General features: G+C 37.5%; 3 protein-coding genes across 4 annotated transcripts in view; 2 read left to right on the top strand and 1 right to left on the bottom strand.

Annotated features, from left to right (window-relative positions):
• Nucleotides 1-178: 178 nt before the first annotated feature.
• coq10b (coenzyme Q10B) lies at nt 179-7,479 on the top strand. Its single transcript, XM_054615359.1, has 5 exons — nt 179-280; nt 2,525-2,680; nt 3,962-4,154; nt 4,885-4,986; nt 5,141-7,479. Exons 1-5 carry the CDS (start codon nt 195-197, stop codon nt 5,306-5,308), a joined length of 705 nt encoding a protein of 234 aa, XP_054471334.1. The 5' UTR covers nt 179-194; the 3' UTR covers nt 5,309-7,479.
• A 1,032-nt stretch (nt 7,480-8,511) lies between these two features.
• hspd1 (heat shock 60 protein 1) lies at nt 8,512-18,306 on the bottom strand. Its single transcript, XM_054614828.1, has 11 exons — nt 18,191-18,306; nt 15,585-15,760; nt 15,157-15,492; nt 14,496-14,591; nt 13,634-13,727; nt 13,370-13,538; nt 12,453-12,552; nt 11,821-12,066; nt 11,556-11,730; nt 10,968-11,146; nt 8,512-9,787 (listed from the first exon to the last, which is right to left on the bottom strand). The coding sequence occupies exons 2-11, from the start codon at nt 15,756-15,758 to the stop codon at nt 9,626-9,628; spliced, it is 1,731 nt and encodes a 576-aa protein (XP_054470803.1). The 5' UTR covers nt 15,759-15,760; nt 18,191-18,306; the 3' UTR covers nt 8,512-9,625.
• A 1,383-nt stretch (nt 18,307-19,689) lies between these two features.
• LOC129104345 (MOB-like protein phocein) overlaps nt 19,690-25,662 on the top strand; it is a 16,648-nt gene continuing 10,675 nt past the window's right edge. The window contains exons 1-4 of one of the 2 annotated variants that reach the window (XM_054614983.1): nt 19,698-19,807; nt 22,299-22,454; nt 22,567-22,656; nt 22,748-22,974. In XM_054614983.1, coding sequence (XP_054470958.1) covers nt 19,805-19,807; nt 22,299-22,454; nt 22,567-22,656; nt 22,748-22,798 — 300 coding nt within the window. In that variant the 5' untranslated portion in view covers nt 19,698-19,804 and the 3' untranslated portion in view covers nt 22,799-22,974. Of the gene's footprint in view, nt 19,808-22,298; nt 22,455-22,566; nt 22,657-22,747; nt 22,975-25,662 lie in introns of those variants that run through there. The other variant, XM_054614984.1, reaches the window with a different exon arrangement.

Genomic DNA, 25,662 nt, shown 5'->3' with positions numbered 1-25,662 from the left:
CATCCCGTGACATTCCTGCACACGTCATCATGTCTGTTGACGAACAAAAGGACTGGCCAATGAAAACGCTCCGTCGGAGTCACATCATCCAATGGTTGGTCGACGTTCGGAAAGTGAGTGACGTAGCAGGTAAAGGGGGCGGGACAAAGCTGTGGGCGACGCTCTCTTGCAGAAGTCCGTCAAAGAAAAGGACCATGGCGAGAGGAAGCCTGAGGAAAGTAGCAGAATGCATGAAACATTTACCTTTGACAGCAGAAATACAGACCAGGAACAGTGTCAGGTAAAGTATGTTTGATTGTTTTAAATATCAAGTTGAAGTAGAAAGTGAAAGGAGAAGACACACCTCAATAACAAGTCTATTATAGAAACACTAGTATTTAGAGTTAATTATAGTAGTGGTATGTGCTATAAATAAACATAGTATTACTATATATGTCAATTAGATGAAATGGAATAGGAAGACTTTTTTTCTTTCTCTAAAGTTGTAGATAATGGAAATAATAGCGTGCAATAATGTAGTAAGTGACATTCTTGTGCTGCAGCCTCTGAACTTAAAGTTATGGCATGTGGGGCTTTTTATTATAAACCTGTAAAGTTAACAGCTGCTGCATCTGTGGTGTTTTTGCAAAATTCTCTCTGGACATACATTATGATCTGGGGTTTAGAAATTCTGCACAGGAGAGGGGTTTTTCAGGCTCTCAAGATAAGATAAGATAAGATAATCCTTTATTAGTCCCGCAGTGGGGAAATTTGCAGGCTTACAGCAGCGTAGAGTAAAGTGCACACAAGAGACATAGTAGAAGAAAGACAAGATAAAAGTATGATAAATAATCAATAAAAAACAGTAGAAAATCAACAATAACTGAAATATTATATTTACAGACAGAAAAAACTATTTTAACTATTATTGCAACTTGGAAAACAAGTTAAATCTATGTTAGTCTCTGGCACCATGATCTCGAAGGTGGCACATTATTTAGAAGTCAGAAGAAAGGTAGTCTGCACACTCCCAAATGTTTTATTTGCCTTAATGGTCGACCTCATTAAACATGCAGGAGTTTTAAATATAAAGGGTGCAAACTCTCTTTTTTCTTTTCTGCATCTGCACCTTTTTGGGGTTAGATGTGCACACCCATGTCCCAATTTCCCAACCACGACTCTCCATATTTGCACCCATGCACTTGCATGGAGTTGGCATTTTGAGGTCAGTGCCATGTGTAAGCCTGATCATGTTCCAGGTAGTAGCTAGTGAATGGGCTCTTGTCAAGTGACCAGCAGGCCAGTAATAGAACAGGCATTCGAAGCGGCACGTCACGAGCAGCACAGAATGAGCTCCGTGGGTATATAAGATGATAATGACATTGATAATGTCACATCACATTATGCGGCGGTGACATAATGGCTGATTACATCTAAACTCATGCCCTGAGAGCTGTGCCAGGGACATCGAGGGACACGGTGTCACAGGTGCAGGTGGGTGAAGGTCAAGCACAAAGAACAAATCAAACCGTCGGACTGATCCCCCAGTGGTAGTTAGTCAAAGTGACCGTGCTATGCCTGAGTTGAGTTGTATGTTTATAGCTCCTGTTGAGGTTACAAGCCAGTTGGTACCAATGGATTAACAGAAGCAGCCATTCATGGTGTAACAGAAGATCTGACTCAGGGCTTTTGCCATGATCCCACTGACCCCTACTAATCAGTCAAGCTGCACTGTTGAAAAGAGGCAATATATCTGCAGCAAATTATTATTTTGATGCTTGATAATGGTTTTGTTAATTAAAAGTGAAGAAAACACTCCCAGAGCCCAATATAACTTTTTCTAATTGGTAATTTTTCACGTTTTAGAAGTCTGACCCATCAAAGGTTTGCTATTTTTGCTTGATTAATGATTAGGGATCCATTGTCAAAGTTTTGGCAAATTCACGTCTGTAAATAACCAAACAATAACTGATGAACCAACAACATACTGTAGAGAATAACACAGCTGATGAGTTGTTTTTAATTCCAATAGACTGCTATTATGATGTCTTCAGCCCATGACAGTACCTTCCAACACAGTTCAACACACCATAGTGCAAAAGTACTTCAAAATGACGAAACAAGACTGAACTTCAATTTCAATAATTCATTCATTAATAACAAACTAATTGCCATTTGAATTTGTGCAAAACAGTTGCTAGGCTTAAATATTAAACATTGTTTTTCTTGGCAGGACATTAGTACTCAGTGTTTTGGAAAGTTAATAAAAGAGTTATCTGACCTAATTCCCAACCTTATTTGACATTATTCCCCCCCAGGCAGGAGTTTCAAAAAGACTTTCCATGTAAAGTGTCTTGTTCCTCAGAAACAAAAGGCTTATTTTGCAGCTTGTTGCTTTTACTCTTGAATTACAGGGATGAATGTAAGTGAGCACTGGGCTTTTTGTTGATGTGGATCATGAGAACTCAATCAATGTTCTCAAGAGAGTTTTCATGTCACACATTTATAGAAAGATAAAGATGTATGTTGTTTGTTTTGTGCTCAGATACCTGTCATCATGTGGGATCCTGATGACTCGCGTACCTCCGCTGCTGGGTGCAGCCATGCCAGGGCGTGGTATCGTGTTACCCGCCCGTAGCTTCTTCAACCTGGCCGATTCCTTCTCCAAGAGGAAGGAGTACTCAGAGAGACGCATCATTGGGTAAGTCTGCGTTTACGTGGTGTAGAAAGTGAAAGGATTTTGGAGAGATGTTCTTTTATTTTTCCTTGCCATTTTATGAGACATACTCAGCACATTTTTTAAGTTTAATTTGAAGAGCTTAAATGTCCTGGTTAATTGCTTTTTGTATAGTCTCAAGCATAGTCTCAATACACTTAACAGAAAGGTTCAAACAGTACATTCAAATATTATCATTTAAAATCGTTTTAAAACATTTGATAAGATAACTTTATTTATCTCCTTAAGAAATTGCAGAAAAAGGTACGGCAGAGTGCAAATATTTAGTGCAAATATAACAAAATATTAACAATAACATTTATCTATAACTTTTTTTAACTTATTTAATATTCTTTACTGTGTTATTACTTATTTATAATACTTGTTTTTTTACTATGTCTCTTGTTTGCACCATCCTCTCTGCTGCTGTAATCCTGCAAATGTCCCTGCTGCGGGCCTAATAAAGGATTATCTTATCTTATCTTATCTTATCTTATCTTATTTTATCAATAAGGAGAAACAAATCTAATGTACACAAAGCCCCATGTAAACACTTTTACCTTTGTCAGAACTAATGCTGTTGCACACTGTTAGCGTTGTAGCAACCATCAGCTGCAAGCCGCCCGCTCAGATGTCGCTTTGTTTAGAGCCTTGTTGAGACAATAGAGATGCTCTGAATTTAGATTTAAGCAACTTTTAAATCTTAATGCAGGTAAGTGTTTAATTTAAAAAATAAAGTTGTGTTCCCAGTTCACATGTTAACCTGTAAGTCAATGTTTTATTGCTGTTTCCCTATCTGAGGTTCCACGTATTCGTCTTTGAATGACGCACTAAATGTCCTCCTGTGTTCCATAGAAAGGTCATAATCACTAAATCTGGTTGTATAAATAGACTCAGGCGGCTGCAGCTATTTTGCCTCAGCTGGAGTGATGCAGTCGTATCACGGTGGTTTGGGAAACTCTCCATCTGTGGCTCATATCATTACTTCCTTTTATTTGTTTCCTTGTCTTTTTTTAAATCTCCTTTTTGCATTCTTTTTCGGCCTCACTGAGTCTCTTTCCTCTCTGTTCCTCTCTGGTCCTCTCTGTTCCTCATTGACCTACTTCAGACTGAACCGGGTCATGAGCCTTGCGTGACCCGGTTCAGTCTGAAGCCGGCCTTGTTTAGTGTTTAACGTTATGTCACAGTTGCTGACTTTCACGTGCTTCCTGTCGTGCAGACACCGGGAGCTTACGCCTCTTTCGTTCTCATCCGTTGACTCTGCAGGTATTCCATGCAAGAGATATACGGGGTGGTGGCCGGAGTGGAGAACTACCGCCTCTTTGTTCCCTGGTGTAAGAAGTCCGATGTGGTGTTCAAGCGAGCGGGATTCTGCAAGGCCAAACTAGCTGTGGGCTTCCCACCTGTGATGGAGAACTACACCTCTCTTATCACTTCAGTGTGCCCCCACCTTGTCAAGGTACGGTACTGCCTCAGGACAAGCTCATGTCGGCTAAATGCACACGGTTGGAAATCATTGGAGCAGCAAATATAATGAATTTACAGGGACATTATCACGAGGGAGCAACACTTTGTTTGAGCTTTACTTTGTAGCTTAGGCTGGTAAAATAGAGGAAGTATTGTTCAGCTCTCCAGCCATCAGGTTTTATTGTCCTTTAAAGAAATACTTCCCCCACAAAATTATTGTTTGTATATCAATTACCCACCACAACATTTTTTCTCTCGTGCCTCCACGGTGAACGAAGAATCAAGAAATGGAGAGGAGCCTTTAACAGCTCTTGTTAATCTTGGCCCACATATTTCTCAAAATTCATCAAAACCTTCCCCAGTGTTTTGATTCTCCATTCAACATGGAGGCATGTGAGAAAAGGTTTTTTCCAAGAATTCAAGGTTACACAGGGTGAGTTGTTGACATACAAATGGTCATTTTGTAACAGCTTGTTGTTCCTCATACTTTTATTCAGCACTGTATTCACACACAGTATCTTATATACCTCATACCAGGTTTTCATTGAACATTCATGATGTTTAAACATTGTAACAATATTTAAACCAAAGAAAAACATGTTTTTTCAGTGTTCTTCATGTCTCGTGCTGAATTTTACGCACATTTCCCCTAAATTCAGCAGTAGATACATGGAATCTTTGGAGTTTGTAACAACTGATTATCTTTTTTTGTTGCTTGTCAGGCGTCCTGTTCGGATGGTAAACTGTTCAACCACTTGGAGACAGTTTGGCGTTTCAGCCCTGGCCTGCCAGGATATCCTCGTACCTGCACCGTGGATTTTTCTGTAAGTTGTGATCTCATCATGTTTTCTTCCACATGTCTGAGCTTGTGTGCTGCCCAAGCCTTTTTCATGTGATCAATTCCAAACTGTGAGAAGTATGTATACAGTAATGAAATCCAGCTGCTAACTTCTATCCCCTCTTCTCTCCTCTCCTCAGATCTCCTTCGAGTTTCGCTCTCTCCTCCATTCCCAGCTGGCTCACGTTTTCTTCGACGAGGTGGTGAAGCAGATGGTTTCGGCGTTCATGCGTCGCGCCTCCAAGATTTATGGAGACGAGACGGCCATCCCTCGCGAGCTCATGTTCCACGAGGTTCACCACACGTAGCGCTGCACGAACCGTTCTGCAAAAAAAAACCACAAACACAAACACAAACAAAAACACAACGCCCAATGCCAGACAGAGAAACATAAGAGAGGAGTAGTCAAGTGCCTTTCTCACAGCAACGAACAGTTTTTTTTAAATATCACTGATCCACCAGCTGGTTTTCACCTTGGTGCTAAAAACACATGCAGACCTGTTTCACATTTCAGTTCATTTCAATTATCAGAACTATGCTATCTGTGCCTGGTTGTGAAACAGGTTAAGATGAGTGTGTTTCCATGGCGATGCAGTGCCGTCGTTCATCACAGCTGTAAACATGAATTAATTACACCGGTCTAACCCAAGTTTTTGCGACCATTTAACACACTTTTATTTAAAAAAAGCTGCTTTAGGGAGACACTTTACAAGCACATGTCTTCCAAAAAAACAGATTTCAGGCTGTGCAGCAGATGAATATTGTTTATCACCTGGGTCGGGATACAAAACAAAATGCAGATTGAAGAAAGGAACGTTTTTTAAGATGTTTGTGTGGAGGCTTGGGTGAAGATTGGAGACTAAATCGTCAGTTTAGATGATGTGAAATGTTCCATTTCTCTTTATAATATATATATTTTCAAGCTCCATACAAGAGTGCATGTATGAAATGTACGTTTCTGTGCAGAATTCAGGATTGGAAAATAATTTAGATTTAAGCAGTGAAGCTATCTGTTCGGTGGAGCTTCAAGTGTCGTTCCAGGTCGACACGTACAGGTTCAACCTTAATGTCACACAGGGCAACACACTTCCTCTGTCAGCTGACCCACATCTGATGTGAGTCAGGAGCTCAGTGCAGAAGGATTAGACAGTATTCAGTGAGCGCTTGACTCAGGTTTGACGGCTGAGAAAGTGATCAACAAAAAAAGAAGTTTAGGGCTGCAACTAAAAAACATTTTTTTATTACTGATTCATCTGCCAATTCTGATCGTTTAGTCTATGAAATGTTCAAAAATGGTTTATAATGTCTAAGAGGGCACAATAACAAGAAACATGCAGATATTTCATTAATTATGACAGAAAAAAACAGCAAATCGTCATATTTGATAAACTAGAAGTAGAGAATATCTGGGAAAATGACTGAAATGAGTAATCAAATATATTATATAGTTGCAGTTGTATTTGTTGTCGATGGACTAATTGATTAATCGACTGATAGTTACAGCTCTAGAAGAGTGAGGACATTGGATCCACCAAACTCTTATGAGTAAAGCTTGTTTATCGCCACGGAAATGAGCAAAGTTTCTGTACGAGGTTACAGTTCACAGTTTGGTCCTTACTTTTCATGTTACAGATGTTCGAGTGAGGGCAACAAGTCTTTTGTTAGCTAAAGATGACACAAAGATATAAGCAGCAGTACCAACTAATAACCGAGGTCCAGATGTTATTTAAACCTTTTTTTGTGATGACAAAGCGACAAAAGAAATCAATGTTTAAACTCCAAAACTCCAAGAGTCAAAGTCCATGAACAGTAAGATATTAAACTTCAATCTCCACCTTGTCACCACATACCTGTATATTATATGAATATTTACTAAGTATTAAGGGCAGAGGCAGGTTAGTGCAGTGAGGATTGTGTACAAACCACTGCAGATAGATGAGCTAAATGTGCTGTAAACTACCAGGAATACAAACCTCTCAAAGGGTGATGTGCTTTTATTTTGCTTTAATTAGGGGGACGCTGTTTTTTTGTTTCTTCCTCTTCATGTTACTTATACTATGCTCTCGTCATTATTAAGGGAACGATGCTGGACATAAGAGTTAAAGCTAAATTATACGGCAAAGCGTGCAATACCAGCAGTATATAGGTGTTATTTTTTTAAATGCAAAATGCTAAGCGAACATGTAAACAGACTGTCGATGCACAGGACCTATTCCAACTGTCCGACCCTCACCGCTCACAGAGTGCCTCCTGGCAGCATATCTTTCTTTTTCTTTTTTTTAATATAATCATTTTATCATATTTATTACTTAGTCTAAGTGTAAATATTGGTTTGACGATCACACGAGAAAGACCTATACACTGCGTTTAAAGAAAATGTGTGTTTCATGGGATGAGGAAAGGACTTGTGTATATTATGATTGTGTTGAATGACTTCAGAAAGTTGAACCGACTGCATGATTTATAAACTATTTTTTCAGCAAACCAAAAAACCCTGACTTTTGTTGTTGTTTTTTTTAACGCTGTAACTTGAGAAGGTTCATGGCCCCGGTGGACTGGACAGAAATAGGGTCGTCATGTGAGCGGAAACATAGACCGCTATGAATCATGGCTGCTTGTGTAGAGTCAGGAGGTCTGGAAGGGGTCACTGCTGCCAAGGGGCAGGATTTAACTTGACCTGTGACCTTTGACCTGCATTGTTGGCGCTTAGTCAAATGTTATTTTTAGATCGAGGAAACATTTCTTAAATTACATGTTAGGAATAAGAAAAATCTGCAGTGGTGAAAGAAGTATTCAGATCCTTTTATTTAAGTAAAAGTACGAATGCTACAGTGTGAAAATACTCCACTAAGAGCAAAAGTCCTGAATTCAAAACCTTAATTGAGCAGCGAAAAATATATATATTTAAAGTGGTAAAAGTACTCGAGCAGTAAAAAAACGAACCAGTCTTTTATCCCGCTGCAGTAAAACTTTAGCTTTTTCTCAACATGAAATTAAATTCCTTGTAGTAGCTTTAAGTAAAAGTAGCAATACAATGTGTAAGTGCTCTTTAACAAGTAACAAGACATGCATTATAAGTTAAGTAAAAATACACAAGTATTAGAATAAAAAAAATGACTAAGTTATTCAGAATGTCCCATTTCAGTTGATACATATTACTTTATTATTGACTGTATTTGTAAATAGCTTTGTTGTTGCAGCTGATAAAGATGGAGCTCATTGTAAATATACTTACATTACATCTTTATTTTAATTACTCATAATATTTCATTGATAATTATCACTGAGTTTATCAAACAACTCAATGAAAACTGGTCAAACTGTGTCCCTGATGAAGACCATACGAGTGAAAGCTCCTGAACAGCTACTAAACGGACTATGTGGTGCGTTTGTGATCTCAACAGCTTTTTCCAAGGTTAAAAAAGAATTGCTGCTTATTACCATAAATCCGCCTGAGGGCATAAAAATGTGCAACTTAAGTATTGTTAAAAAATAACCAGTATTCGACATATCTGAACAATTGAATTTATTAAATAAAAAAAAAGAAAATCACCATTAATCATCGTATATATCGTACAAAACAAGTTGAATGATCGATGTTATTTGCCATTTTGCAAATGAGTAACACCCTGTGTGTTTTATGTAAGTAATATATCTGGTTTTTTGTAGTTAAAGCAGAGCGTATGAGGAAATATGTTTAACAGCAAAACGACACCACACATTTTCACATTTAGACTTTGTAGCCGAGACCTTGGACGATCCAAACTGTTTTGTAACTCAAACCCCACGTCTCACATTCAATCAGCCATTTTTTATATATATTTTTTAAATCAACAATCATGGACTAATAGAGATTATCGACATACTGGCTGATGCTCAAAAACCTCACAATGCTGCATGCATGATAATAATGACTCCCACAGACATCTCAGTAAACATCATCTTAAATTTAACAGCTTTTAGAAACAGGCCCCTGGTGAAACTCAAACTCTGGTAATGTAGGCACTCTTCACCCATCGTGGTCACGCACACGGACATAAAATGCAAATATCACTTCAGAGAAAGTCACAAAAACAATGCTCAAAGCTCTGTAAGAAAAAATGGTTTAATTAAATCAAATGACATGATATTAGCCGGAGGGAAACAAAACACTACAGATATATTATATATATAAAAAAAGAACAAGAATTAACAAAATACTATGACAAAATAAAAAGGACACGGACATATTCCAGGCTAGGCATCTTTTCTCGCTCTCTCTTTGCAGTAATGCAGATACAACAATATGTTTACTATGAAATCTGTGTAGGTATGTTTCTCTCCGTTGGATGTTTTAAGCCTTTAGAGCGGAGTACAGGTGAAGTAAACTAGGCTTGATGGGCTCTCGTCCTCAGGCGAGGCAGACTCCTCAAGAAACCCTGGACGAAGAGGCAGAATCATCGTGTGACGTAGTGGAAAGTGGGGGGGTCATCAAACGTTTGCAGCTCCAACATACTCATCGTGGCCAGTCGGTGTGGGCAAAGTTTGGTGGAGGTGGCTGCAGTTTTCGTGGAGGATTTCTCCTCAGCCACCTCGCCAGCACCACCAGCACCACTAAGTCTGTACAGCAGGTCAGGAGGATCGGCTTAGAAACCCATGCCTCCTCCCATGCCTCCCATTCCTCCCATGCCGCCCATGCCGCCTCCTGGCATCTCCTTCTCCTCCTTGGGGATCTCCGTCACCACGGCCTCGGCAGTGGAGAGCAGGGAGGCGACTCCTGCGGCGTCCAGCAGGGCCGTCCTCACCACCTGTGGGGGGAGGAGGGGAGACGTTACGGCATTTCAGTGGCAAGGATGCAGTTAAGTTTTGGGTTCAAATTAAGGGTGAAACTATTTATTTTCATCATCTTATTACATAAAATCTAAGTTTATAAAAATGGTGAAAAGAGGCCGTGTTTTCAAATGTCTCGTTTTGTCTGAGCAACAGTCCAAAAGTAGTTGATCAAAAGGAACGATTTGTGATATTTGGTTCTTTTAAATGAAATTGACTTGACTTTGTTTTGATATGAAAATTCAAATTTCCCACTAATTTCTTCATTGAGGCCTAAATCATGATTTGAAAGTGCAGGAAGCATGTCGTTAAAGGTGATTTAATAGTTTGCATTAAATGTTAATAGGGAAGATAAATTATTAATTTTCAGACATAATGTAGTGCTGAGGATTGAGTTTTGGAAGAAAGTAGATGCTATGTACTTTATTTATGTACATAATTAAGGCTGCAACAGCTTTTTATCTTCAATGGTTTGGTTTCAGAAAACAGTGAAAAGGTGCCCATCATCATTTCTGAGACTGCACGTTTACGTCCTAAAACAACCAACAGTCCAAAACCCAAATGCACTTTGTTCAAAATGATAAAAAAAACAAACAGATAAAAGCATCAAATCCTCAAATCTAAGAAGCTGGAACCAGAAAATAATTTGTTGACTTCTCTCGATACATGACTGAAAAAAACAAAACGTTTTTAATCGGAATAAATACTCTGGCTGTCGACTAATTATTTTGGCAACATTTGATAGGATGATATTGTACCTAGATTGGATAGTTATCCAAGTTGAACAAAACTGATTTTTTTATTAATTTGCCTTAATTCAATTTTATTCTCCAAAAACTTGATTACTCCAACTTCTCTAAATGTCGCAAATTATGACTTGGGCCTCAATGGAGACATGAGTGGGAAGTTGTATTTTTCATGTCAACACCAAATCAATTTCATTTGAAGAGTCAAATATCATAAATCAAATCTTACATTTTCCACAGAGGGCTTTCCAATCCGTGCAACACATAACAGCCTAATTCCTTAGAGCCTCCTCACCACTAGATGGCAGTATTGATCTGCTATCGAGCTTAAATCAGTTGCATATGTAAGGACACATTAGCAGCTTCTCATCATGTTTCTCTCCTGAACTTCCTCCGTGAGTGAGCGCTGTACCTTGGTGGGGTCGATGATGCCCTTCTCCACCATGTTGACGTATTCTCCCAGCATGGCGTCGTAGCCGATATCAACTGAGCCCTGCAGGATCTTCTCCACCACCAGAGAACCCTCCACGCCGGCATTCTTGGCGATGGTCATGGCGGGAATACGGAGCGCCCGTCTGATGATCTCCACACCTGTTGGGAAACAAAAGGAAATCAGATTTATGAAAGTTATATAGATGAAAATCAGTTTCAAGTTTTATTGAAATAAAGTGCATTAAATGGGCTTGGTCTTGAGTTGCCACCACTAAACAGAAGGATATAGTATTGATAGGATAGAAAACCAAACTTTAAACAGTAACTGTAAACTAAATGTACTTATTTAACTTCTTAAATTACATGTACAGTCACTTTATCACACTATCAATTGACATTTGTCTAATTCTAAAGTGTTAATTACAAGAAAACGCTACTTTTTTCTGAGAAAATTCACCAGCAGTAGTAGAAAGTAAGTAAGTAAATTAAAGTAAACTAAGTAATTAAAGTAAAAAAAGTACTAAGTTGAGTTTTATAACATTTGAGCCCGTGTTTGTGCTTTACTAACCGATCTTCTGGTCAGCGTTGGCGGTTTTGACGGTATCCAGCGATGGGATGCAGCGCAGCAGAGCACAGCCTCCGCCCGGTACGATTCCCTCCTCCACAGCCGCCCGCGTGGCGTTCAGAGCGTCAGTCACACGGTCCTTCTTCTCGTTCACCTCCACATCACTCGTTCCTCCGATCTGAAACGGAGAGCATCGCAACTTTGTTAATCTAGAGCCAAACTACGGCGTGAGGCGGTTCGTACCGTGTGGTTCGGTTCGATGACGCACCTTGAGCACGGCGACTCCGTCGGACAGCTTGGCGAGCCTCTCGTTGAGTTTCTCCTTCTCGTAGTCGCTGGTGGTGTTCTCCAGCTGCTCGATGATCTCCGCCGAGCGCTTCTCCACATCAGCCGGGTTTCCGCCTCCCTTCAGCAGCAGGGTGTCGTCTTTGGTGATCTGCACCTCGCCGACCTTACCGAAGTCGTGAGCCTGGATGTCTTCCAGAGCAATACCAACGGCATCATCTCCGAACACCTGGAGAAAGAGAGAGATGAATGTTAAATATGTCTGCAGGACCATTTAAACATCTAAACAAATGTAACCAGAGAGGATCTTTCAATTTAGCAGCAATTTATTACATTTAAGGTATAACTAGTAATACTACAATGTACAAATACTCCGTTACAAGTAAGATTCCTGCTTAAGGAAAAGTACCTAAGTATTAGCATCAAAATGTACTTAAAAGTACCATAAGTAAAAGTACTCATTGTGCAGAATGGCCCATTTCAGAATATCTCTCTGATATGTGTTGGAGTAGAAGTATATAAACAGCATAAAATGGAAATACTCAAGTAATGTAAAAGTACTTTGTTACTTCCACCATTTTGTGATTTATAACAGAAACTCTCAGGTGGACTTACGGTTCCCCCGGTGGCGACGGCCATGTCCCTCAGCTGATTCTTCCTGTTGTCTCCGAAGCCTGGAGCTTTAACAGCCACAACCTGAAGGCCGACCTTCAGCCTGGAAATTAAGTTTTTGAATATTTACTACTTTTAAATCATTTATATTTGATCAGAATTAGATTTATTTTTTAATTTTATTTTTTAAATACAGTACAGACAAATATATGAATAAAAAAAAAAATCATCATGAACTAAAGACCAAGAAAATAAAAATATATTTAATGGAGGAATAAAACAAGATAAATATAAGAAAATAAATTAAAAAAAAGGGATCAATATCGGGCCCACTTATCACTACTTTTATAAAACATTTGCTCATATGAGACTATTTTACTGACATTATCAATAAACCAGTCACTGATAAGACAGGCTCTCCGTTTTCTTCCACCTCTTCATTAACTCCATCTACACACTGTGGTGCAAAATTAATTTCGGCACACTACAGTGCAGAGGATTACCCCGTACATATAGTCATCCCTGAAACTCCTCCAGATCTCTATAAGTAAGAAGCTTTCATTAATCCCTCCCCTTTGTTTTTGCATTTCCAACAATGTTTTCCTTAAAACCTAGAATGTAATATAGCACTTAAATGCACTAAATAGGTTTAGTTTGAACAGAAAATATTACTGTAGGCAATAAAAATGATAATCTATTCAAAAACTGAAACCCATTAGTTGTTTATCTAACTGTTGACCTGTCTTATTTCTCTTTTGTATATTTACCATTGTTCTTTAATGTCTTTCTTCACCTATTACTCAATGGAATAATCTATGGAATACTCCCTTCATACAGCCTTGCTCTTCAAATCAAAATAGTCCTGAGACATTTCTCTAACACATTCACACTGCTTTTAGTTTATATTAATATTTATGTACCTGTTGAGCACCAAGGTGCTGAGGGCCTCTCCGTCCACGTCCTCGGCCACAATGACCAGCGGTTTACGGTGCTGGTTGGCGATCTCAAGAGCTGGCACGATGCTCTGGACGCTGGAGATCTTCTTCTCACTCAGCAGCAGGTAGGCGTCCTGGAACTCAACCTTCTGACCTGGAAACAGAAACCATAGGTAGAATTTTAGCATTTTCATTTCTTTATAGGCAAATATAGGGAAGTGTTCAGACAGATGAAGTTACACCAGTTACCTTTGGCGGTGTTGATGAAGTAAGGGGAGATGTAACCGCGGTCGAACTTCATGCCCTCGATGATCTCCAGCTCATCGTGCAGAGTCTTCCCGTCCTGAGAGGTAAAGAATGTATTAAGTTAGACTCTACTGGTTTCATCCCCTTCAGATATGTGATCATTAGAGCAGCATACACAGCCACACTTACTTATCCAAAATGGAAAATGTGACCCATTAATAAATAAATAAAATTAACAGAGGTTACGTCATTTGGACACAGACCCCCCCCCCCCCATGTTATCTTTTTACTTCATTATTATCATGTATAATATTGATAATAATATATTTGCTCTGTTTAAACATTGCTTTGGGGTATTTGTAGAGATTATATATTTTATGCTGCTTGGAGATACTCCCTCTCTAATATTGCTATTAAAACATCTCCTTCAAAACGACTAATTATTCAAGTGTCTCTGCAAAAAAACTTAATTTTACAAGATTATATTTGAACACATCATTTAAACATCACAATTTACCTTTGACCAATACCAATTTTTTTTCCCCCACTGAGCTTGAACGCACCACAATGGAACCGCCATATATTGACTGTTAGCTCCTTTATAAACAGGACTTTGTCTAAAAAGAGACTCTCTGCTGTTGGCAGAAGAGCTGGTCACGATTTCAAGTGATTTGTTTTTCATAGTGTAGTATTATGAGGGAGCGGCAACTAGAAATCATTACCGTCGATCTCCCAATCTCATATTTTTACTGAATATTGGCCCCTAATTAGTATCATTATATTGATCACCTATTAATATCTTGCTCGAACACAGAGTTTACTTGTCCCGGTCAAGGGTTAATGCGTGTGAGGTTCTGACACCAACCTTGACAGTGATGACTCCCTTGCGGCCAACTTTCTTCATGGCGTTGGAAATGATGGTGCCGATCTCCACGTCTCCGTTGGCTGAGATTGTTGCAACCTTAATAGACAAAAAAAAGACATTATTTTAGGATTTTATTACCAATTCAAGAGGGTATGTAGAGACCGTTACTTAAAGTTACTACAAGGAACTTTTATTTTGGCGGTCCTTGTGGACTCAAGTGTTTCTGAGCACCAGATTCCCTCTAATTTTACTGCAGCAGCCGTCTGACAGTCTGCTAAGCACAGTCCTGCCTCCCTTCTTTCCAGCGGGCCCAGAAATTCGGCCTGGTTCTCCAGCACCGATGTATAGAAACAGACAATCTTCTTGCTGAGGGTTTTGTTTACTTATGAATGTCATATAGAGGCATCAGTATTGAAATGACCCCCGTTTCATAACCAGTTAAAAGTTCCTCACAGTAACTTTAAATAAAAGTATTAATAGCTCACTGTGAAAATACAGATCCAATACAATCAGAATCAGAAACTGTTACAAATGAATTTGGTTAGGTTATGGTTTCGTAACAGTAGACACTGTTTAATAGTAACATAAAATATTTTTTGCATTGTACATGAGTAAATGTACTTTGTAACATTCCATTTCATCACAGAATAACGACGTTTACCTGTGCGATCTCCTCGGGGGTCGTGACGGGTTTGGAGAGATTTTTCAGCTCATTGATGACGGTCTCCACGGCCATCATGACTCCGCGGCGGATCTCCACGGGGTTGGCGCCTTTGCTGATGGTGTCGAAGCCCTCCTTGGCGATGGCCCGGGCCAGCACGGTGGCGGTGGTGGTGCCGTCGCCGGCCTCCTCGTTGGTGTTGTTGGCCACGTCCTGCACCAGCTTGGCGCCGATGTTCTGGTACTTGTCCTTCAGGTCGATGCTCTTGGCCACCGTCACGCCGTCCTTGGTGACCTTGGGGCTGCCCCAGCTCTGCTCGATGATGACATTGCGGCCCTGGAGTACAGACAGGAAGTGGTGAGATAAAAGGGTTCTCTAGAAGGTTCACTAATCAAATAAAAGTCATTAATAATCAAATCAAACGTTACCTTTGGGCCCATGGTGACGGCCACAGCGTCGGCCAGCAGGTCGACTCCCTGCAGCATGAGGGCACGAGCCTCGGCGCCGAACTTGACGTCCTTAGCGTAGGCTCGTGTGAGGTGGGGAGCCAGCGCCCTGCACACGGGCCTCACCTGCTTCATGACTGTTGGTAAACGAAACATCTCTGTGGGAGGAAAAGACAAAGAAGGGAACCGTTATTAAAAACATTCTGAGACTAACGATCAGTGTGATGAAAAACGGATTACATTTTACATGACATCATCTAAATGTTCTATACTAAAGCACAATTTAAAAAAAGGTACTTTAAGGCTTCCATTTTTTATTTATACTTCTACTCCACTAAATATTGTACTCTATATGCCACTACATTTATTTGATAAATGACTGCTTGAAGTATGATTCTATTGCTCTGTGGTTGTATTCCGCTACGACCTAACGCATGTGTGCCGGTCTGCAGGTCTTCATGCATCGCTTGTTGTGAATAAATGGCAGTAATGGGTGCGCTGGAAGTTTTTGGATGTGTCTTGCTGTATTTTTTACTTCTGATTTGACTTCCTTTCTTTTTTCACTGCCTTTTGCCAGACCACCATTGTAAATAAGAATTTGTTCTTAATGACTTGCCTTATTTAAAAAGAAAAAAAGGTCAATCGAAAAATTATAATAATTAATAAGATTAATTTAAGTTACTTTCCAGATAAAAAATATTTTATATTGTATCAGTAATACTTTAATCCCCAGGGGGAACTTCACAAGCTGCCCATCAGTAATTAAAATAAACTATTCTTAAACAGGTTATTCTGCAAAAATATGCGGTTTTACTTTTTGTACTTTACGTTTTTTTCATGCACGTTTACTAAAGTAAAATATTAAATGCACGACTTTTACTTATAAATTATTACTTCACTGTGGTATTGTAGTTCTAAGTACTTCTTCCCCCAATGCCTTGAATAATAATTCTCCAAATCCATCCCCCACAAGATGTCACAGGAGGACAGATTAAGTGGTTCAAAGGTTAACTGAGCCCCTAGTGGTCACTAGAGGTATGACGCCCCACCAGTGAATGAATGAATGAATGAATGAATGAATGAATGAATGAATGTCCACTTATATGGGATGGGCAAACATTATCAAAGCTCTACAAAAAGGTGCAATTATGAAACAAAATAAAATGCAAAGCTTGTGTTTGCAGGGGATAAAGATTAGGATTTCACACCAGCACACTAGATTGATTACATATGTATGAGTTAGCTTGTTTAATGAATACTAGTTTTTTTTCAATCCCAGTAGGGTTGCAATTAAAAACTATTTCTTATTAATGGTTGATTATTTTCTTAATTATTTAAATGTCATAAAACAGGAACAAATGCATTTCTTCACATTGATTCTCTTCCTGTTTGGACTAACACTCCAAGTATCAAATATATGTAATTGACATTAATAAAAAAGCAGAACATTCTTAAACAGGAGAAGCTAGTCGTTTGTTCTTGGTAAATATCTTAAAAAAGGGGTTGAATGTAGATGTGCGGTTGATTAGGAATCCCATATGTCAATATTTAAAAGATAAACATTTTGTGGCCATGACCCAACCCACCCTCAGGAAAAACGAACGTTTGCTTCACTCAGGGGTGGAGGAAGTATTCAGATACTTTAGTAAAAGTACCACAGTAAAATAAAATACTCTGTTGCAAGTAAAACTCCTCCATCAAAAGCTTACTTTATTAAAAAAGGATTAAAGGATTTCCAGCAACATTTACTGAGAATTAAAAAAAATCATCTCACAGTAAAATGTTCCTTGTTAGTGTTTTACCATTTTATATGATTTTTTTTTATTAATACGACTGCTGCAATAATGTATATGTTGCATTTTAACTTCTTTAAATGATATGTTCATGTAGGTATATATATTCTACCTAGTTTAATCTAAAGAAATGCATCATATTCTATACATTAATGTTTGCAGCATCACTGTCCTGTGAGAATATTGACTATTTAAGAAGAAAAACAGCCTGTGACGATGCATTTTTACCAATCTAAATGTGTTAAATTACTAAAGCTGTCAGACAAATACAGTGGAAACAAAAAAAACCCATTTACATTTAATACACACTAATAAAGTACAATGTTACATAAAATGGAAGTAATCAAGTAAAATACAGTAATTGAGTAACAACTGTGCAAACATGTCTAGTCATCAAATCCCCCTTTTTTTCTGCTTAACATGTTTAATCAATGCATCTTAAATAAATATAATTATAATGGCCTTGATTATAAAAAGGGACCCACATAAACCAGTTCCTGGTTGACCCCCCCACGTGTGCTCTTCAGGTCGCACGTCACAAGGTCATATGGTAATTAAAGAAAGCATGTGCGGAACTGGCTGGTTTTTAATCCTTAACATGTGTATTAACTATAAATTAATACATATATATGTGTATATATATATATATTAATAAGACACATTGCATGACCCAGACAAGCTGTGCATGAGATTCTGCAGGAGTATGATGTCAGATATTATTTAATTCCAATTAAAAGCTTTTAAAATCCACCATGTGCGTTTTTATAAAGAGTTATGATGAATGTCAGGACTTACTTAGGAGGTGAAAAGCGTGGAGCTGCTGCGAGGTGCACGTCTGAGCGGAGGGAGAAGGACGAGCCGTGTGGGAGAGCTGCACGGTGGGGACTGCACATGGCCTAGCACATCCGGGTCATTCCACCGGCGGGGCCCCGGACCGTGAATAACGAAATCTTACTTTTTTTTTTTTTTTTTTTTTTTTATGTAACCTTTATTGCAGTGAGTATAAAGTGCTTTCAGAACATACATGGCATGTTTCAAATTATTATTTTTTATTTTTTTTAATTGACATAGGATATAAAAAGATAAAATAAAAAATCGTAAATAAATAATATAAAGAAAAGAAAAATTGATATATATATATATATTGTAAATTTACCCAAATAAGATAATCCTTTATTAGTCCCGCAGTGGGTAAATTTATAATATATATAAGATATATTTTTATTGTGTAATTACATACATAAGATAATCCTTTATTAAATTTTAATTTAAATTAAATTGTAAATTTATATTATAAATTTACCCAAATAAAAAGATAATCCTTTATTATATATAAATTTATATATATATATATATAAATTTACCCACTGCAGGACTAATAAAGGATTATCTTATTGTATCTTATGTATGTAATTACACAATTAAAAATGTATATATATATATATATACATATATAAGTTTCACATAAATATTTAAATTATAGAAATAATGTGAAACATTTTGAAAAAGAAGAAACCTCTGAGATGTAGTATGAAATTAATAAATGCTATTACTTTTTTATGGCCTTTTTTTGAACAATATGCACTTTAAGAAACAGCAAAATACAAATATTCACATTAACATGCCATGGGGGCAACTGCACAGGATAAAAAAAAGACATTACAGATTACATTAAAGAAATAGAAGCATACAAAACATATAATATATATGCAAATAAAAAAAAGTAAATAAATAATAATAAGAGAAAATTACTACTGCAAGTATACATTTAAACATTTTTAACACTTTATTGAACAATTGCACTATAAGAAACAGCAAAATACAAATATTCACATTAACATGCCAGGGGGGCAACTGCACAGGATAAAAAAAGACATTACATTAAAGAACAAAATATATAATATATATACAAATAGAAAAAAAGTAAATAAATAATAATAAGAGAAAAAGAAAAAGGGGGCATTAAGGCACACATTCTGATACTATAATTAAATACAAATGTCCCAGGCAATGCATTAAAATAAGAGGATTTATGTATCTATGCTCGTTCCGGGGCCGAATTTTCTAGAATTTTCCTCATGTGCCATTGGAGGAAAGAAACAAAGGTCAAAGTTGACATTGTGCAATATTACTGCGACACAAAATGTACAAATCAGAGAGAAAACGACTGCAAACACCACAATAATGACACTTTAATAACACAGTGTAATCTAATAGAAGAACCCGGATGAACGGACACGCTTCTTTGGAGGTTATAGAATGTTTTGCGACAGGAGGGCCTGGTTTACGGCAGCTACTGCGCATGCGCAGAACTTTTCACGTGGAGAGATAATTTTCCTCAGTGTGTCACATCAAGAACCGGGTTGCAGCAGCTCCACGTCGACTCTCTGACTCCTAACACAACCAGACATGGTAAGAGACTTTATGGAAGTAAACATGTGTGTGTTTAGCATTAAAATAAAGAATATAAGGGATAAAAAAAAGAAGAAAAAGCAGGCTGCAAATGGCTGCAAGGCTGTGGTTTAACATGGATTCACAAGGTCATTGGGGGTAATAAGCCGGTTGAGAAGGGGATGTGATCAAAACTCATGCATGTTTATGTTTATTAAACATTGCATGGTCTGTCAGAGGAGAATGCACATCATCTTTAACCTTAAACATGTGCACCTGCAGCTGTGCAGTGACTGCCAGCTCTCTTTAAATGGCCTTTTATTACAACAAGTCTCATTCATCTGTCATATTTCACTATGCATGCCCTTGGTGGGTTGGAAAAATATGAATTGCATGCACGTTCAAACCATTTCCTGCTTCTGTTACGTAGACTGTGACCTCACGACCTCTCCATGCATTCAACGAAATGCACCTAGAAGTGCAAAGTCATCTCCAGAATGAATTGTATAATAAATAGGATGTGGAATAAAACATTAAGGGGTATGAATATGCTAAGATACAGTGTGAACAGCAGAACACGTGCAGCAGATATAGCAGACACTGCAGGTGTAAGTAAAACAGTGTAGGTGTATAAGAGATGCTTATAGTGCATTATATATAGAATAAACAGCTGGATGTATGATACAAATATGGTGTATTCACTATAGATCCAATATAGACAGTGATATATATATATATATATATATATATTAATACTCTTTAAAACAGGTTAAAATCACAGTGCAATCCTCTTAACTTAACAGCAGAAATCACCTTTTAAAGCAACGTACGTGTGCTATGAGAAACTGTATATTTTCATTATAAGATGTGCAAAATATCCTGATTTCATTACACAATATAGAATAGGGGAGTATTATATGACAAGAGAATAGCACCAATAGATGCCACATTATTTTGTATCTAGCTAAAACTGGCCTGTAATAAATCCTACTCTTTATGGATGTTATAATGTTCAGTTATTTAAAAACTGATTCAGCTTAATGCAGTATTTTTTGGGGGCTGTTGCGTTGAAAGGTGTTAACCCTCATTGGTATAAATTGGGGTGGACAAAATATCCAACATTACAAAGATCAGCCAGAAAATGTTGAGGTTAATCATCACCATCTTTATGCAACAAAAAAAAACACCACCTCATAAAATACTGCAGAGAGAGAACCTTCTGGAAACTGGACCCTCCGGCCTTGAATGTTATCTCATCATGTTAAAAACCTGGAGGACGTTTCACCAACAGTCAAGGCTTTTATCATAGCTTAGTGTTTATTTGTTTGTTACTGGATTATCCAACTGTGAGTGACTCCCTAGATCTTCATCATGCCTTTAAGCCATCATTTAAGTATTTAATCAGTCGTCCTTGTCCTCCCATGCCTCGGGTTAAACTGACTTAATAAATAAGTAACTCTCCACATTCTTTGTCTACCGATCAGTCAACAAACCAAGACCCCCCCTCACACCACCCAACTCCCAACCACCACCACCTTTTTCCCCAAACAACCTTCACCCCCAAGGTCACTCGTGCATCTGCTGCTATCAGACATGTTGGCAGCTGCTGTTTTAAATCCTATCCTCCCCCCTCCTACAGTCACTGCTCGTATCTTTGCCTGAGATATTTCACATAATGAAGAAATGCTGACTTTCATTACACTTGTGCTTTTCCATAAATTACTTCACAAATGCTGCCTCTGTGGAGGAGCTGCTCATTTATTGTCCAGACACTGTATTTTATTATCTCTCTGTGGCCTCCCCCCTCCACCATTTGTAACACATGCCTGACTCAAGACAGCCCCCTTGTGGTATTATTATGTACTTGCAGCAAATAAAGGCTTTATTCTGTAGTTTATGGCAGCTGTCCCCAACCTTTTTTGTGCCATGGACCGGTTTCATATAAGACAATATTTTCACGGATCGGCCTTCAAGGTGTGGCGGATAAACACGACGAAATAAAATGATACTACCGGTCATTTTCGTTAGCTTGTGGGCTTAATTTTTGAGGTAACCCATCACGTGACCGAGACAAGTGTCTTTTTCAAAAAGATGTTTTATTTTTCAAAATAAAACATCTTTCAGGCTCTGATAGTCAATAAAATGGAAATAAAATAAGTTATTTATTCTTTCAGTGCGGCCCAACCGCTGGTTTATGGGACAGAAATAACATTTATTTTTACAATCAAAACTTGAAATGATGAAGGCACTTGCAAATGACAAGATAGTACAACACCCAAGCCATACTTTGGTGTTTCATATGTACCTCTTTACTACAAAATGTACCAAAACACAAGCAACGAGAAAGATGTGGTTTACATTTTGTAGTACCTTTTCATTTGTAAGTCCTTTTTATCATTTCAAGTTTTGTCTGTAAAAATAAATTCTATTTTATCCACTTTTATTTTATCCACAAGTAAAATGTGATTTGATTGAAATGTATCTTCCCTGCTAATAATGTCCTCTCTTACAGGCCTTCAGGAAATTCCTCCCCTTGTTCGACCGGGTGCTGGTGGAGCGCTTTACCGCAGAGACAGTATCGAAGGGGGGCATCATGCTGCCTGAGAAGTCCCAAGGCAAAGTGCTGCAGGCCACAGTGGTGGCAGTAGGACCCGGCAATGTCAACCCGGTGAGATAACCTTTACTGAAAACATTAGAGATATTGGCACATCTGCTATCAGGAATGTGTGGTTTTATAGTATTTAACTAACCTTTTGTGTGATGTTCTTTTCTTTTTCCAGAAGGGGAACTTGCTGCCAGTCAGCGTGAAGGTTGGAGAAAAAGTTCTCCTACCAGAGTACGGTGGAACTAAAGTCAGTCTTGACGACAAGGTGCAGTAAAGTTTCAACTGACTCTCTTAAGGTTTGTTTCCTCTTGTGCCTTCATTGTTTAACTTCTTGTTTTTCTCATTCTATCCTCCAGGACTACTTCCTGTTCCGTGATGGAGATATTCTCGGTAAATACGTCGAGTGAACCTTCATCGTTTTTGTTGCTGTAGATCATGTCTTGTCATCATCCCCTGGGGAGAAGAAATTTAAGTTGCCACTTTCATGTCTGTTTTTCTTCTTTTTATTTCTACGTTGTTTCAATTGTAAATAATTCTAATCACATTTTGTTACAATAATAAAGGTGAACTGCGGATAACTGTTTTTTTGCCTCATGACTTTATATTGTTCCTAAAAATAAGTTTATATTTTTTCACAGGTTTACTGAATAGTTTAAAGTCAAGATTCACTTGTTAACTTTTCTGTATCTTTTGACTGTATCAATAAGTGAAACCAATATATCTTCTTATAACTAAATATAAGAACTAAAACTATATTCCCTTACCTAAATTAAAGCCTACTTTATACTATAAGAGAAATGCAAATTCGATGACAATATAATATTTTTAGGGAAAAGATCCACAATTAACTATGAAGAAGAAATAAGATGGATAACATTTATGTGGAAAAAGGAGTTTGTAGAACTATTGAGAGAAGGCTTGTGTTCTCCAGAATCCCCCAAAATAGCAAAACTATGTTTGATTTGGAAAATAAAATGAGCTTGTGACAAATAAAAAGCAAAGTCAAATGAATGAAGTGAAGGAAAATTCACTAACTTAAAAAAAAGAACATCAACTATATCTTATCCTAACATAAGTTAAAGCCTAATTTCTACTATAAAATAATATATGACCACAATCTGATTTTGTGAAGAAGAATGTTATTGCTGCATTGCTTATTCTATTCTAGTACTCTGTTACAAGTAAGATAAACTAAAACAGTATTTCTGTATACAAGTGTAATTTGGTCCTCAACATAAATTTAGCTGAACCTCAGGTTTTCTAGTTTCAGATGATACCAGAACCTTCACTCTCTGAAACTGAGCCAGTAGACTCTTAAAAACATTAAAGTCGTCCGAGAACGCCAACAGTGTTAAAGCTGGTTAAAGAGGAGCTAATTTTAACTTTTAATTAAACTACAGCCATGGCTGGATTAATCCGTTAAGAGCCTCCAAGGCAAAGAATTTCAGTTAAGATCCTATTTATGTAACCGGTGTGCTTCTGCGTTGTGTAATTAAGGCCTCTGGGATCTCTGTTTATTCTGACAGCAACTGTTAAAAAATGAGAACTGCCATGTAAATACAGGGAATCATTTGTTGACATTCTCTACATTAAGCCTACAGTATTCAGAATACAGGAGAAAACCATTGCATAAGTGCAAATACGATTTGAAAAAGAAAGAAAGACATAAAACAAGTACAAAGGCAGTAATGAAAGAAACAGTGTTGTCACATGCACAGATTACATTACATTACATTACAGTCATTTAGCAGACGCTTTTATCCAAAGCGACTTACACAGATGTGTCTTGTTTCAGGAAAAAATAGATCTAATAAGTAAAACAGTATTTAAAGTTAATAATCATTAATACAATAATAAAAACCTACCAAATTAAATACATATATAGACAAAACAGAAGCTAGCAGAACTTAACTGTTGAAAATAACTTATCAAGAGTCAGTTAGCTGAAATATATACATTTACAGATAGTGACATTATAGTATGATTAGGTACAGATTCACAATAAACTATGAGTATCAGTATCCTGCTGCAGGCTATAAGTACGTTTGAGGTATTTGCACGTCACTTGAGTCTTTTCATGCAATTTATACTTCTACTCCACCACATTACAGAGACTCTCTGTCACTTTGACTTTAATTGTGACAGCATTTCTCACTCTGTATATCATTTTTACAAACCAAACCAAATGGAGAAAATAGTTAGCAGATAAGTCCATAATGAAAATAAAGTTATTTGCAGTTTAATCAACCAACTGCAACAACTAAATCCTGCTTTTTCATTAATGCATGCATGAATAATACTGATATAGCATAGAATACATATTCGTTAACAGTCACAGGGGACATTTCACTGCATTGAGTAGGCCTACTTTTACCTTTTCCTACTTTTACTCCATGAACACTTAGATCCTCCACTGCTGGTTTCCTAATACCTCAAAACCTCTCGAAAAGGAAAATTGGAGATGCAGTCTTTTTCACAAATGCTCCCAAACTGTGGAACAGCCTACCCCAAAACATCAGAGAGGCATCCTCAGTTGACACTTTCAAGCTTCAGCTAAAAACACATCTATTTCGCCAAGCATTCTTCAATAACAGCGCTTAGGTGCCCCTCAACATATAGTCCCAAAACTATCCATTACATTACATTTACATTACATTACAGTCATTTAGCAGACGCTTTTATCCAAAGCGACTTACAATAAGTGTATTCAACATAGGAATTCAAGAGAACTACTAGTCACCAGAAGTCATAAGTGCATCTCCTTTCTTAAACAAGCATCTAAAAGCATAAACCAGAGCAAAAGTACAGTGCAGATACAAACTACTACAAAGTACTACTCAGGGTAGTACTTCTTGAAGAGGGGAGTTTTCGGCGCAGGCTGAAAACCTTTTTTTGAGCCTTCCACTTAGCACTTATTGTATTCATATTAGTTTGTTGCACTTATTGTATTCGTATTAGTTTGTTGCACTTATCAACATATCCCTCAATTGATCTTTTATGTACTCAATCACTTATATGTATATACAATTTTTAAATGTGATATGTTTTTCTGTTTCATTGATATGCTGAAATTTCCTGTTGTTGTTGTTGCTCTGTACAAACTTGTTATTCTGTTACTATTTTTTATTTATTTATCTTATCTATTTTTATCTTTTATTTTTTTTTGTACAGCACTTTGAGCTACTTAGTCTGTATGAAATGTGCTATATAAATAAAGATTATCATTATTATTTTAATACCTAATATTTTCATTTATTTGTTTTTACAGTGT

This window comes from Anoplopoma fimbria, chromosome 16 (genome assembly GCF_027596085.1).
Source record: "Anoplopoma fimbria isolate UVic2021 breed Golden Eagle Sablefish chromosome 16, Afim_UVic_2022, whole genome shotgun sequence".
Classification (NCBI taxonomy): Eukaryota; Metazoa; Chordata; class Actinopteri; order Perciformes; family Anoplopomatidae; genus Anoplopoma; species Anoplopoma fimbria.
Note: the sequence above shows the minus strand (reverse complement) of the source record. Positions and strands in the feature narration are given on the sequence as shown.

Bases quoted from the DNA above. Each gene is read 5' to 3' on its own strand.
- coq10b (XM_054615359.1), top strand. From the start codon at position 195: ATGGCGAGAGGAAGCCTGAGGAAAGTAGCAGAATGCATGAAACATTTA. The intron at 2,681-3,961 runs GTAAGTCTGCGT...TTGACTCTGCAG, and splicing joins TCAGAGAGACGCATCATTGG to GTATTCCATGCAAGAGATAT. The intron at 4,155-4,884 runs GTACGGTACTGC...GTTGCTTGTCAG, and splicing joins TGTGCCCCCACCTTGTCAAG to GCGTCCTGTTCGGATGGTAA.
- hspd1 (XM_054614828.1), bottom strand. From the start codon at position 15,758: ATGTTTCGTTTACCAACAGTCATGAAGCAGGTGAGGCCCGTGTGCAGG. The intron at 14,592-15,156 runs GTAAACGTCGTT...TTGTCTATTAAG, and splicing joins CCCCCGAGGAGATCGCACAG to GTTGCAACAATCTCAGCCAA. The intron at 12,553-13,369 runs GTACATAAATAT...CTTAATTTCCAG, and splicing joins AGCACCTTGGTGCTCAACAG to GCTGAAGGTCGGCCTTCAGG.